Source organism: Hyposmocoma kahamanoa, unplaced genomic scaffold (genome assembly GCF_003589595.1).
Source record: "Hyposmocoma kahamanoa isolate Upper Pololo Valley unplaced genomic scaffold, ASM358959v1 63, whole genome shotgun sequence".
NCBI lineage: Eukaryota > Metazoa > Arthropoda > Insecta > Lepidoptera > Cosmopterigidae > Hyposmocoma > Hyposmocoma kahamanoa.
Window position 1 is genome coordinate 11,532,366 of NW_020653851.1, and position 15,704 is coordinate 11,548,069.

The 15,704-nt window shown below is 40.6% G+C and overlaps 1 protein-coding gene across 1 annotated transcript in view; it reads left to right on the forward strand.

Moving 5' to 3' along the window:
* Window positions 1-15,704, forward strand: part of LOC113230249 — a 45,790-nt gene continuing 30,086 nt past the window's right edge. The window contains exons 1-3 of the mRNA XM_026464091.1: window positions 1-94; window positions 8,797-8,955; window positions 11,387-11,570. Coding sequence (XP_026319876.1) covers window positions 1-94; window positions 8,797-8,955; window positions 11,387-11,570 — 437 coding nt within the window. The remainder of the gene's footprint in view (window positions 95-8,796; window positions 8,956-11,386; window positions 11,571-15,704) is intronic.

The window sequence follows — 15,704 nt, forward strand, 5'->3', positions numbered from 1 at the left end:
ATGCGGCAGGCACTGGCGTTGCTGCTGCTCGCTGCCGCATGTGCCGCTGCCTCTGCGCAAATCGCTTGGACACCGATTTTCCTTGATGGCAGCAGTAAGTACCTATGCAAGTAATACATGCTAGCTTGTAAGGTATTACGGTAATAGAAGTAGGTAATCATTTATAGTTAGTTAGTTCTACAACACTTTTTAGAGTTTCGTTTTAAAAAGCAACTTTGCTCTGTAGAATGTTGAGTAGACAATAGAGTCCACGAGTCTGTAAAAGTATGTTTTTGTACCGTTCTGTAATCCAGTTGTGCAAAAAGGCATTTTAGTACCGTTATATTTGTTAGCTTCTTATGGGGGAATCATCAGATTTGAATTGTAGGTCTTATTTAGAGGTTTTTACAGTTCAGCTATGCACTCAGTTTGTGAAAATGTGTAATAAATTGGGACTCCGTGACTATAATAAAACATAAAACATGGCGCTTGTGTAATGAACCGTTGGGGCTCACGGCCGCAGCGCGGCGGACGGGGCGGCAAGTCGCTAACGACTCGACTCAGTGGCGGCTGGGCATTGTCAAATCTGGAGCGAGATAATTCCATTGGCTTTTGTAGGTTTATAGGGTCATTCCATAAAAGTGAAATGTATTTGTTGTTCGAAAGTTATTTATATTTCGAAAGCACAAATTTTATTATTTCTTTTTTAGAATAATAAGAAAAAGTAAAAGTTTGAGTCAATTTACTCACTTCTATGGCCTATTTACAAAGTGTATTGCCTGTACTGCTTTTATACTATTATTTCATGTTCTAGTAAAGCCTCTAGGAGTAAGGTTCGAGTTCTTAGGTTTTCGCGATTGTTACACATAGGAAATGAAACTGTTTTTCCGGATTTAATCGCGTATATTTGTTTTTTCAAACAAACCGACGTTTCGGACCCTTTACAGGTCCCATGGTCACGGTTGACATGCGTTAGCGTCTAATAGTCTGTGCGGTTGACTGAGGTGGTACAGTCTTCAACCAGTTATGTGTATTATTGATGCAAACCACCCTATTTTTTCACTATAGTTACAATAGTTATTAATTAAATGCCTTATTTTAATTTTACAAAGAAAACATTCCAATTTACGCTACATTAAGTTTTACAAATTATTTTATTGACTTCATAATAAAATATAGACTTAAAAATATGGAATTTTCAATATTTTGAGTAAGGAAAAAATTACCTAAATTGTCAAAAATAGTCTTTCAATTGGTGTATTCACAAAGCTCTCAACAATTCTTTCGGTGTGCATTCCAAACAACTTCTTAGAGTCGTATTCTAGAACTCTACTCAATGCTGAAGTCAGGATTGCACTGGAAACACAAGCACTAGAAATACGACTCTAATGGCAGGGACTTGAGTATGATTTCGAATGCTTTAAACCATACTCAAATCCTGACTTGAGCATGGAATAGAGTTCTAGAATACGACCCTTAGAGTTATTTAAAGTTAATAAACAACAAACATAAGCACACACAAGTTAAAAACACAAAAAATTCAAATTAGTCCATTCCATGTTGTTTTTGTTAATCTCGTGATGCTATTTTTTTAAATTATATACATTTAATTCGAACTTTTAAAAATCATTGTGCAAATAAAAGGTTGCATCTGTGTTATCATCAATGAGCGGGAAAGGGTGTTCCACGGACATGGAAAAATGTATAGATATATAGTTACGAGGAGTGACATAGAGTTGTTAAAACCACCAAATTTTAATTCTTTACTTTTTTCAAAATCTGATTTCCGGTTGGTGCTAATGGTTTTACTGCACCGTAGTACAAAACTACTTATCTAAGAAGTCAAAGTTGGATTTTAAAGTAATTCTAGTGGTGCCATGTAAAAAAAATGCTGTAGATGGTATGGTGGCTGTACTTCCCTGGACAAACTCTTTCACAAGGAGCTTTACTGCTACTCAAATTATGATAATGACGAAGTGTTAATAACGCTGACGCAGCTGATGATGCTTATATGATGATGCTGATGCTGCAGACGATGCTGATGCTGCTGATGCTGCTGATGGTGGTTTGATGCTAAAGGTTCTGATGACGCGGATGGTGCTAACAATTGTGATGGTGCTGGTGCTGGTGCTGCTGATGAGCGCGGATGGTGCTGATGGTGACCATGATGCTGATGGTGATCATGATGCTGATGGCGATCATGCTGCTGATGGTGATCATGATGCTGATGATGCTGATGATTCTGATGGTGCTGATGATTCTGATGGTGCTGATGATTCTGATAGTGCTGATGATTTTGATGGTGATGATAATTCTGATAATGCTGATGATTTTGATGGTGCTGATGACAACATCGATGTCACATCTGGCCATCAGTCAACATCAGCACCATCTGAATCATCAGCACCAAGGGCATCATCCGCACCATTAGAATCCTCAGCGTCACCAGCACCGTTAGCGTAATCATCATCAGCATCGTTAGCTCTATCAAAATCAGCATCATAAGCACTATCAGCACTATCCGCATCATAAGCACCATCAGAATCATTGAAATCCGGAATTCGAAAAAGTAGTGAATTACAATTTGGCGGTCTTAACAACCCTATGTCATTCCTTGTAGCTATATCTATACATATATCTATATGTTTGGAACACCTTTTTCCGACTATTGGTTATCACATTGTCGTACACCTTACTTGTAATACTTCGAAGCGTAGGTTTTATTTTTCCGTACTTGTTTTGTATTGAAATAAAAATAGATTTTATGAGCAATCGTTCAAGTGCTTGTCGAGCCTTATTTGACTATTAGAAACTACCTACGTATAATCGTGTGTCATCTGATCATCTCCGATTATTTGGCATAGCCTAAGGGGGCCATTTATTATGCGAATGGTTTATCGAATTTTCAATTGCTTCAAATGTGGGAAAGCTGGTCCTACTCATTCACTACCTAATTTTATTTTACATTTAAAATTTAGGCTCTTGTCGGTGTAGTAAACGTGCTTAATGTTATGTCCCAATATTTTAAAACTCTACATGTATTAAATCGATTGTGTGTGAATTCTTTTGATTTCATTAATCAATGGAACAATTGCCAGTTACGACGTTGCGACATTTGTTGTTTAAGTAAAATAATTTGTTGTTTAAATAGAAACTAGAATTTTTTTTTTAATTTACCATTGGCTTATACATTTTGCTTTTAGTTTTATTTTGATTTTAGATGCGAGCAATTTATACAAAGTACCTTTTATCTTGTTCGAATTAATTTTCAATCCAACTCTTACATTTAGAAAATCAAATTATATTATACAGATATAAAACACAGAACAATAGATACAGTAGAAGTGATTAGTTAGCGTCTGACTATAGATGATCAAACGAACTTCGAGAAGTGAAGTTCGATCACTATTATGTGAGTCGTTTCATTGGAAAATATAATATTTAACCAGGTAGTAGTAGTCCTTAACTTTCATTTGTTAGATCCATTCTCGATTTTGGAAGCGTGGTTTGGAATCCATTCTACAAATGTAACATCGATCGAATAGAAAGAGTCCAACGGAAATTCATCAGGATCTTAATTTTCGTCTAATTGTCCAATTGAACCATACGAATACTCTCTTAGGCGTAATAAATTACTTACCTTACAAAATCGCCGTAAGAAATCTGACATGGTTTTTCTTTACAAAATACTTAACAATATGGTTGATTCACTGACTCTGTTATCGCAGGTTAATTTTATAAATAAAGCTCGTTTACCAGCACACCACCAACGTAAAATAAAAATTTTCGTACCACCACGACTCCGTAAGAATTATACGAGAAACAGTTATTTTCATCGTTCGTTAAATTTATATAATAATACATTTTGTGACACGGATATGTTTGGTATCTCATTGAACAGATTTAAGGTAAGCATACACAACAAATTATATAGTAGTAATAATACTTCTTAGCGGCCTAGTCGGGACAGTTTGGCTATGAAGACTTTACTCGCAGGTTTACATCCCGGTTAATTAGTTTTGTTTTAATTTTCTTTAGTTCTAAGTAGTAATTTGTATAAGTACCAATATGGTTAACCATTCGCTTTTGGTTCAAAAACGCGTTTGTTTTGTATTCCACTTATATATTTAAGCCCTTTTAGTACATGTTATTAATATTTAAGTGTAATATTCGGTACTCGTTGTCTATAGTATAGTTCAAATCTTTGTATTAGTTCATATTGTAATGACTCTTTGTACCAAAATAAATTAAAAAAAAACTTACTAGGCAACATTGCATGGTTTTTAGAGAACAAAAATGTTTTGACGTCGACACTCCCTACCAGGCATCACCCGCCATTTTCTATCCTCGTTCCTTTTAGAGTGGGAACCAAAACTTATTTGTGAGTTTCAGAATCTTTACTTCTGATATGACGATGTCAAGGGAGGGTGTTGATTATATCTTCGAATGAAGCTCATATAATAGTGATCGAACTTCACTTTAAGAAGTTCGTTTGATCATCTATTATATTTCATCGCTTCAGTCTCGATATAATATTTAACCAGATAGAATTTTAGAGTATTCAGTTTTGCTTCTAGTTGATTTTATGTAAATTAAAAACCAGAAGCTTAATGGTAAATTATATTATATTTTTCTTAAAAATATATATAGATATGAACATACAACGATCTCTCTCTTGAGATCACAATCATAACAATTTTTAATTCATACATCATATAATAATTTTATAAATAAAGATTATTATTATTATTAATTTGGAATAGCATAATTTGTCGTTTTTGCGTTTTTAAGCAAATGGATCTTGCGAACGTGTGTTCGTCTTGAGTAAGTATTAGTCTTAATTAAATTTTTGAATTGATATTCAATTATTTTTTGTGAAATTACTCCACTAGTTTGTTATAATTATTAATACAAAGATCGAACACTCAGAAAAAACACTCAGAAAAAATTCCTTCGATCCGGTCGGATTCGAACCGACGTCTTCTTGCATACCGTGCCAGACGCTATACCAACTAAGCCACGGAACGAACCAACGGACCTCACGAATTTTTCTATGTGCTTGCGTCGTGTCTTTGTACTTGATCTGTCAACGACTTTGAAGTATTAGTTTATTATAAAATCTAGTAAAGGATGTGAGATGTCGGAGTCCAACTCGCAGCCTTGCGTATAAGCTCTATCGGCACCTCAGCCACGCGCGCGGCCGGCGTGGAGGCGTACCGCGTGCTATGCGCGCCGAAAATTGCTGTGTCCGCTACGCCGCATCCTGACATTCCTGAAACTGAACGCCGATTCCTGAAACCAAGAGACAAAAATAGCGTATTTGGCATTGGTGCGGGATGCAAAAGATCAATCTCGGGTGGTCCGAAACGTCTGACAATGGTCTGGAAGGCGCGAGAGGATTACTCCCATTATCCTGCGCTTTTGCACCATTGCCAAATTTGTTTCCTTAAATCGTTAAGGTAGGGGTATTGGATCCCACCCTTGCGATTTATACAACTGTTCGCCGTAGTATTGCGAACTCGCAACAATATAACACAATCAGATTCTATTAATATAATATAAGAATACTGCAATTCTTAGTAATTGATATGGTGCTACTTCTCAACAACCTTCCGTTGGCCTCCTGTGATACTCGCGCCACATACGGAATCCTAACCGGTGCGCGGTGTATCTGTATAATTTCTAATATAAAACTTGAGGTTCTCATGTACGATAAAGCCGAGTAAATATTTTTCTGTCAACCAACTCAAATCACTTAGAATTATATCTGGAAGATAAATTGTTGTTTCATAGTTACCGTCATGTTTTTGAAGACTTAGAAATTTCTGTATTTCCAGTAATTTTTTAAATGACCAACCGTATTTGGTGGCTGGGCAAGCTGAGATGAGGACACCAATCAATTGAGCATACTCACGTATATCGGGGTACATCGGGGTAACCTCATTATTTTTTAAAATAATGTGTAGGTAGTGTTAAAGTAAATGGTAAATTTTTTGACGTTTTTCTAAAGGTAAACTTATACTTCAATTTCAAGAATAAAAATTGAATCTTAGAAATTTATAAACTTAACATGGTTGTAACACAGACTTGCCGTAATTAACGATGAAGCCTAAACATTGCAATAAGTTAATGGTTGCATTAACATTATTAATGCATCGTCATAATATACCACGGACTTAAATCCTTGTTGTCTCAAATGTGTTACAACTTCTTTCATGATTTTGGTAAAAATTTTCGATGCTGTGGACCGTATGCCAGAGCAGTAAATTCATAGGTTTCAATTTCATTCGAACCACAAGGTAAATACTGAAATCTGTGGTTCTTTCGATCTGCTTCGCAGATAGATGTCAGCGAATACACCTCTTTCAGATCTTTTGGCCATGAAACTCCTGCGAAATATCAATTTTGAGGCAATTCGATAGTCCTCCATGTTAGAGTGAGTTTTTATTACAAATTTGTTAAAGGACGTTATGTTCAATATAAAACGACTACTACCGTTGCGTTTTGGGGCTAAAAAAGTACTAGAAATGTATTGATTTTTTCTAGGACAGCACTTTGTCACTGCTCCCAAGTCAATTAAGTTTTTAATTGCGATATGCTATTTTTTATTGTCGTCTGGCGATAAACTAATGCCGGGTATTACGGACTAGTGTTGGTTCCTGTTTACATAATGGTATTGCTGGCGAAGCTGCATATTGGTTTTGCAGGTGGCTGTCGCCTAAAACCATTAACCATCTTCTTCACAATTGTATTAGATAGGTAATTGATAATTTCGTTATGGTGGCTAACTCACAGTTAACCCCGACGTAATTCTATTTAAAAAATATACTTTACTAATTAGCACGTAAATACTAATGCTATTCAAATTAAAATCGACCTGCAGTCGCTTTCGTTATCGTGGTTAACTCGTGGTTAAACCTCACGTAAATTTATTTAAAAAACTACTTTACTTATTAGTACGTAGGCATTAATATTGTTCAAATTGAAATCGACTCGCAGTCGATTTCGTGGTTAACTCGCTTAACCACGAAATTGTGGTTAACCACGACGAAACTAAAAAAACCTACTTATTATTAATATCAGCACGTAGGAACTAATATTGTTCAAATTAAAATCAACTCGCAGTCGATTTCGTCATCGTGGTTAACTCGCAGTTAACCCCGTCGTAATTTTATTGGAAAAATTCTTTGCTTATTAGCAAGTAAGAACTAATATTGTTCAAATTAAAATCGACTCGCAGTCGATTTCATTATCGTGTTTAACTCGCGGTACCCCCGAGGTATTTTTATTATAAATCATGTAAAATGCACATATTAGTATATCTGTTCGGATTTTCATCCACACATGTTATATTTGGTTATCGGGGATAACTCGCATGTAGGTTAGATTCACATTTACTATGTATGAAAGCGAACATTTACTATCATTGCGGAAGAAGCAAGTAGTGCATATATATGATAAAAATGAATATTTTCTTTTTTATTATTTTCATTTTTTAGGAGCATAAGAAAAAATGTTACTTTGTTCAATGTCCGACTCGTCCGATGATATTATGATCCTACAACGCCGGCGACGTTTGGCATCTGTTTTTTCTAATTATTTCAGTTTATTTTTATAATAGTCGAGTTTTTCGAAGTTTGTTCGCTTTGACATTTTAACGGAGCTGTGGAGGTGTGCTTGTCGCCACACACGAAAAAGGGATGAGGACAGAAAATGGCGGTTGATGCCTGGTAGGGAGTGTCAACGTCAAAACATTTTTTTTTTCTCTAAAAACGGTGCTGTGTTGCCTAGCAATTTAAGAAAACTATCTGGTTAAATATTATATCGAGAATGAAGCGACGAAATATAATAGGTCTCAAAAGACCTATTTGAACTCAGTCCGCCATTTTCGCTTTGTATGTATGGGTACGAAAGCACATTGTGCAAATTCTCTAACATCCTAGATGACGCCTTATTGTGTTGTTTTGGAATGTATGAACGATAGCCGCACCAAAAATATTACCCGTGGTGGTATTTCATATCATCGGAAAGTCATGTTTTAATCAATTTTCAATTTTCTGTTTATTGAAACTAAACTAATAACTCCGCTTAGTCGTCGTTCAGCAAGTAACCGCTAGATGGCAGCACCTTGATTGGGATTGAATATAATATCAAAACGTCGAACTTGCAACAATAGGTATTGATGGTATTGAATTTTCAGCGATGTGCCAACGTAAAGTTTAAATTATATTAACAATTCAGAATTTGTTATTTCTTTTTAAATTTGAAACTACGACTAACCAATATCAAGATTTTGTAGTGTTTCAAATTCAGACCGTGTGAGTTTAGGCGATGTCGGGTCTGGTAGTAATCGAGGATTAAGGTACTTCAATTGTCTTTTTTTCTTCCGTGATATAAACCAATCAGTGGTTTAGTTGATTTGTTGGATAATGCACTATAAGTATTATACGTTCAATCGATCAATCAAACGGCACGCATAATTGTAGTAGCTTAAAAAAGTAATGAGCGGAAAGTACCGCTCGTTTGGTGCTTACATTAACGTAATTGTAAATTTTGGCAAAATTAATTTAAGTCAAAACATCTTTAACAAGTGTTTATTCCCGTTTGGAGAAAAATCGGCAGAAATGTTAAATTTATATGTATTGTAAAAATACACAAAGTTTTATTAACACGTTATAAATTTGAAATAATTTAAATTTAAAAAAAGCACCAAATAAAGCGGTACATAGATTACCGAAAAAATGAAAATTCAATGACATAATCAATTAAATATGAAGTGCTTAGTTTTTATTACGTGTGTGTTATTTATTGGTGCAGGTCAGGTGGACTTATGGACGCAGTCGTCGTCAGGATGTACCTGCCCAGGTGGGGGTGGTGAAGACTGCGCGTGTTGTGTGCGCGATGGCGCATGCCCGTGCGGCGAGATCGCGCCCACACGCTGCGCACAGTGCGGCCTTGAGCAGTATTGTGCCAACAGTAAGTTTAATTCTATACCGTTATTTTTTCAAATCGCAAAGACCTGAATGGTCACTGCACCCGTCACCCTGAGACATACGTTTGACAAGTTCCATGTGCTAGTAATTTACCAGCACACTTACCCTTCAAAACCGGAACAAGTAATCCTCACATTACTGATTGGCGGCAGAAATAAGTAAGATGGTAACTTCCCCAAGCGAACTCTTTAAGAAGGAGCACTACTACTATGAGTACAATGTTGTACTCAGTTCCGACTAATAATATAACTGAAATAGAGAAACGTCGCACACACTCCCGTGTTCGAAACCGGAGATACTTTAATTGAAACCTTACAACAGAAAACATTCCACGCTTTGTTTCTTTAAATCAATAGAAAGCATATGCATGATACATGCTCATGTTCTAATATGCTCTCCGTTACATTATGCATTATGCAATACATATATCATATCACACTGTAATACTTACTGAAGTTAGAAATTATCTGCAATTTTCGCTCGCCCAATCACTTTCAAAGGCGAAAAGATAACTAATCGGTATAGTTATCGAAACACGTTAAATACATTCCAAGTCCTTAAATAAGGTTTTCTCGCGAAGTAATACATATATTGCGCACGAAGACGGTCACTCTCATTAGCTGGGATTAAAATATTTTAAGCTAGCGACCGGTTTCTAGGACAAACAATAGAGATGGACGACGATTCGAAAACTGAGCTGAATCTGCTGCTAGCAGCTCTCCGAGTATTCGCATTGAAGCCCGGCTAATGTTTACATTTTCCTTGAATAACAGACCATTATTAACCCTACGCCAATACTAAAGCTGTAGAGCAATTTTACTTGTTCTGTGAGATTTTATTCCCAATTCGCTCGCTCCGTTGTTTATCACGTTTCCTTAAAATTTTGTCTTATGCTCATTTTGTGTGGGCTTTATTTGGGTCGGTTTATAACGTTGCAAATTGTTAACATTATATTTAAATTGAGTTAAGTGAGAGCCGGGCTCAATAATATACCACCCCTCTTTATTAAGCGCTGCAATAAGGCACTGACCTTGTCTTTATGTATTATTTTAAATGTTTCATTAGAAACAGGTGAATTTCTAGAGGAATGGAAGAGAGCAAGAATTGTACAAATATCTAAATCTGATGTCAAAAATTATAGACCCATTTAATCTTGTTTTTGCAAATTTATTCGCGGAGCGGTGTCGACCTTATGATACACAGTCACATATCAATTCCTCATTATCCGATTTTAGCATGATTTTAGAAGTGGTCGGTCTGTAGATAGTAATTTAGTTTCCTTTACCTCCGAAATAACGCCTCAGCTTGACAAGGGTTCTCAAATTTGATGTTGTTTATACAGATATCTAGTGCGTTCAACAGAATCAATCATGCATCGTGCTTTAGAAACAAAAAGCGTATGGTATTGAGAACGTTTTATTAAACTGGTTTAATGAAACGTCCGATCCGATCTGGTGGATATAGAGAGAGAACGGAGAGCCCTTGCAGCCAGATCAAATATAGCAAATGCCTCATCCAGGCCCACTGGACTTAATTTAGTGTACATTGATAAAATGTACACTAAATTAAGTCAGTACAGTGTAAATGTACGAAACTCACGTATTTTAATCAACTGAATACGACCTTGAATTTGCCTCCACAGTGTAAAATCCAATGTACACCGACCCGTCTCAGCGCATAGAAAATATTCAGCGCGCCTTTACAAGGCATATAGACTTTATTTCACCCAAATTATCACATAGACGTCCGAGTTTTTTTATGTTTACATTACTGTGGCTGATTTTTCTTTTCTTCATAAATTGGTCGAAATCATGCTCTGCAATACTTGCAAACGTAAAGACTTCAGTACCATACAATACCCCCGATCTCGCTTAGCTAAACCTTTTAATATCCCTTCATGCCGAACTGGTAGTACTATTTCTATTTCTATTTCTATAATAATAATAGTTAGCCTGTATATAGTATCACTGTTGAGCACAGGTCTCCTCTCGCAGTAAATTAACTCTATTAAAATTATAATGCTTTGCAGATGTGTGCAGGTTTCGTCTCGATGTTTTCTTTAAACTCATGGTAAATTTCAAATTAAATTTCAAAATCGAACCAATGATGATTTGACCTTCCGTCTCTCAAGGAGAGGGCTCCTTGAGAGACGGAAGGTGAAATCATTAGGCTACTACGGCTTTACTTTCGGTCATGATTGACAATATCTGCGTTGTGAAATGAAGTATCAATAGATAACGACGCTCATTATTCCGTCGTTGTATGAGGAATATAAGTAAATAATAAAAAACCCTTGCTTCTCTTCTGTTTTATTACCTGACAGAACTCGCATTAAAGATCATATTTAAATAATTGAAAATTTGTTATTTCTCGTGACACCTTGACTAATATTTTCAATTGCAAATTGTTATCAGTGTGCAACATCACAATCGATTCGCGCATTCTCAAGAGCAAGTCTGGGAAGACATTTGGTCAGATCAAATCTCCTTCAATCGAGGGCCCAGGATCCTGCTCTTACTTTCTTCAGCCAGACGCTGGTCAACGGGTCGAGATACAGCTTTATAGGCTTGTCTCCGTTGGCCGATTTAATGGTTCCATGTGAGTAATTACAAGCGCTTTACATTATTTAATAGATAATTGAGAAGATATTGTAGTATTTATACCATAAGGGCAAAATTTTGTGACAATGTATCGCATACATATGTATAAATCTCCTAATGGTAAGCGACACGCCTGTGCATAATGCTGCAGTGCCACACAGAGCTTTAAATTGGATTTGAGGGGCACTGCTACTGCGCCCATTACTCTAAGACAGAACTTAAAAAAATCCCATGTGCCTGTAACTTTACCAAATTCTGCTTTATCTCTTCTAACTACCAGCGAGTAGTTAGAAGAGATAAAGCAGAATTTGGAAAACAAGTGCGGCTTGTTTAGGTTGATAAAGGGGTTGACAAAACTTAACATAGGGTCTTAACTAACCTTATCGTGGTTGGGGAGCTCAGTAGCTGCATGCAACCCAGTCTGTAGTGAAGCTTAGAAGCAAACGCAATGCCTTTCCGCGTTTCCCTTTGATCAGCAGAGGGCACAGTGGAGAGTCTACGCGGATACTCAGCCTCCAGCTGAGCTAGGGAGATGAGATAGATCCGTTGTCCCGAGACACGCTTGCCAGATATGGTGGGTACCGGTTCGCCGGGATGGATCTGTCAAATAGAGGATTGCGGAATACGATGTCTTCTGCCCTGCGCGACGCGTCTGTCTCAGGACAGACCTTGGTCTCAGCCAACATCGGGCAACTCGTAACCCCGCATTGAGCGGGAACGGAGGTTCTTTTCACTGAGAGAAGGATCACGAGGAAGAAAACCTCTTTAAAAAATCACCCCAATTCCAAGCTTTGGCGCCCGGTGATGGGATGTATGGCTGGAGGGTATCCACTCATTAGAGCGCTCCACTAGAACAGTGAACCCCCTTAAAACACAAGATACATGTAGAAGGCTAGTTTTGAAAATGGTCCACAGGCGGGTCCCCGAAAGGGGGAATCCCGCCCATCCGCTTCGGTGGATAGCAGCTCGTACTCTGGGTTGGGGGCAAGAACTGCCTCGTGAGTCGGCTGGAAGCAGACTCCCGTGAACACCACCTGGCTACGGATCTGGATATAGATATTTCGCACATTTCAGTAGATGGACATGAGGTGGCTGTAACATCGAAAGTTGCGGCGGTGCAGGTTGCGCGCCTACCCGCAGATATATTAGAACGCTACACGCGCTCTAAGACATTGGCAGCGAACGTTGTGGAGGAGAACTTTGGGGAGGCAATAATTGCTTCGCACCATGGACCACATTGTGTCAGAACGTACGGCAACTCCCGGAGTCACAGTCAGGCTCTCCAAACAGCCTGAATATGATTGAATCCCTGACGGAAGGGGTGCGTTGTAAATTTTGGCAGGACCGCCGGAAGCGGACCCGTACAAATGCTGAAAACCGGTGCGGATCTGAGACGGATTCCAACAGTGACTTTACACGGGTTGCAAAAGTTCCGACAACTGGCCAACGCGTTGGTTTGGCTAAAGCGAAAGCTCAATGCATGGCTGCCAAATCTGACGAGATGAGCATATCTGCCGAGGAGGAGATCACACAACTGCTTCAGAGAACCAGAAACAACAGTGTGACTCGGTTGTCAGAGCGGTCAATCGGGCGGTCAAGAAGAGGATGCGACCGCGTCACCGCTCAATCAGCAGGTGCTTGACTGTGTGGCGGTAATTCACAAGGTCGCCGCCAAATCGAGGAATCTCAAAGGCACATCCCAACGTGCCCTTAAAGACGCAGCATCCTCAATTAAATAGGCTGTTGAGGTGTTGCACAGGCGTTCCATCACAGAAGAGACAAGGAAACTGCAAATGCATAACAACCACTTATAGTCTGAGTTGTCAGAGCTCCGAAAGGAGATTGAGGAGCTCAAAGCTGATCTGAAGCGGGCGAGCACGACATCGGATTCTGCCAAAGAAAGGCTTTCAAAACCCGCAGTGTGTCGTCCATCAGGGGAATTGGAGATACAAGAGCTGACGCGTTCAATTATGATACAAGTAGGTACCATGCTAAATGCACGGCTTGATGCACTAACAGACAGGCTTCTGCCCGAAGAGCGCCTGCACCCACCGTTGGCTGCAGATAGAAGAAACAGGGACATGCTTCCGCGACCCGCACCGATCTGTACAAAGGCAGCAAAAGCCAAAGGTGGAAATGCACCAACCCCAACTCTGGCAAGGCCAGAATCGCAGCCGGGTTCATCAAAGGCCACAACCAGAGGAAAGAAATCGGCTTCCTCCAAAGCGGTTGCTGCACTTCGGCAACCCCGCCCGCTACCGCCACCCCCTCCAAACATGGAAGAGGGTTGGAATGTGGTGGCCCGCCGCGGTGCAAAGAAAAAGACGAAGCGCTCACAGGTTCAGACCCCACAGCAGTCCAAGGGCAAAATAAAGCGAAGAAAAGGGCGGAAGAGGCCGCCGCGTAAACTCGAACCCCCTCAGTCAGCCGCCGTTATGCTGACAATGAGGCCGGGAGCCGAAGAAAAAGGGGTGTCATATGCTACACTCATAGCCGAGGCCAAGCAGAAAATTGCGTTTGACAACTTCGGCATCAATGACCTTAGATTTAGGCAAGCCGCCACTGGTGCTCGAGTCTTGGAGCTGCCAAAAGGCACCAGTGGCGAAGTGGCAAACGAGCTCGCCAAAAGGCTCGCCGCAGTGCTGGACCCAGCGAGCGCCTCGGTCTCCAGGCCTATGAATTGCGCTGGATTGCGTGTATCAGGCTTGGACGATTCCATTGAGGCAGAGGAAATAGTGGCTGCGGTCGCTAGGGTTGGGGTTGTCCCCCAGAATCGGTGAAGTCCGTGGAAGTTAACTTGGAATTCACCGGTCTTGGGGCAGTGTGGTTGCGCTACCCGGTAGAGGTTGAAAAGAAGGTGGTGGAGGGTGGCAGACTCCTTGTGGGCTGGACGTCAACGCTGGTCAAACTGCTTGACGCCAAGCCCATGAGGTGCTTTAAATGCCTCGAGCTGGCCCACGTAAGGGCCAGATGTACTAGTACTGTCGACCGTAGTGACCAGTATTTCCGGTGTGGCAGTACTGGGCCAGTGGATACCAGGCAACACCCCATTGCACGGTTTGTGCCGCCGGAAGGCTCGCGAATCACAGAGGTGGAGGCAAGGTTTGCGTTACTAGCAAGCCCAAGAAAAGATCTGGCAGAGTGGTCCATACACGTCGTCGTGATCGCCGAGCCTTACCTGGTCGCGACCAGGCGACAACTGGGCTGGGTTTGGTGGCCATCATGGCCCCTCGAAAGGGTAGTGAGGGGCCATGGTTTTGTCTCGACCTTTGTAGGAGGGGTTATGTTCGTACTGTTCTCCTAACCGGATCCTTGCCCAGTTCGAACAATATCTGGTCAAGCTTGGCGCTCCGATTGACAGGAGTCGCTCCGACTTGGTGGTCGTGGCTGGAGATTTCAACGCCAAGTCCAGGGCGTCGCGATCTCTGGTGACTGAAGCACGTGTCATGTCGCTGGAGGACTGGTCGTTATTAACCGTGGATCGGTGAATACGTGCGTACGGCAACAGGGTGGCTCTATCATGGGTATCACGTTCGCAAATGCCGCCCTGACACGCCGTATCCAGGGCTGGGAAGTGCTCGAGGAGACAGAAACACTATCGTTGGGCCCTGAAGCGCCTGGACAGGAATTTGCTAGTGGAAACGGCCCTTGTCCAGGCCTGGGTACCAATACCCAAAGGTCCGGTCGTAGCGAAGAGGGAGGTGCAATGGCTGGGGGAGGCGTTAACCAACGTGTGCGAGACAGCAATGCCACGTGTTAGACCTCATCCCCCTCGGCCCAAGGTGAGCTGATGGTCTAAGGAGCTCGCCCAGCTGCGAAAATCCTGTAAGGAGGCAAGACGCCAGCATCACCGGTGCCAAAGGCGCCGTAGGAGAGATGTGGAGGAGCTTTCGCGACTCTGTAGGGCCTATAGCGAAGCCTGCAAGTTGTTGCGGGCTGCTATCGGCAGGGCAAGGGACCTGGAAAGAGATGCTGGAGACCCTTAACAGCGATCCGTGGGGAAGGCCGTATAAGGCGGTGCGGTGCAAATTGTTCCCCTGGGCACCCCCATTAACGCAGAGTCTCTAGCCCGAACTACTGGATTAGGTTGTGAGAGCCCTATTACCAGAAAGGGCGCACCACACACCTCCGC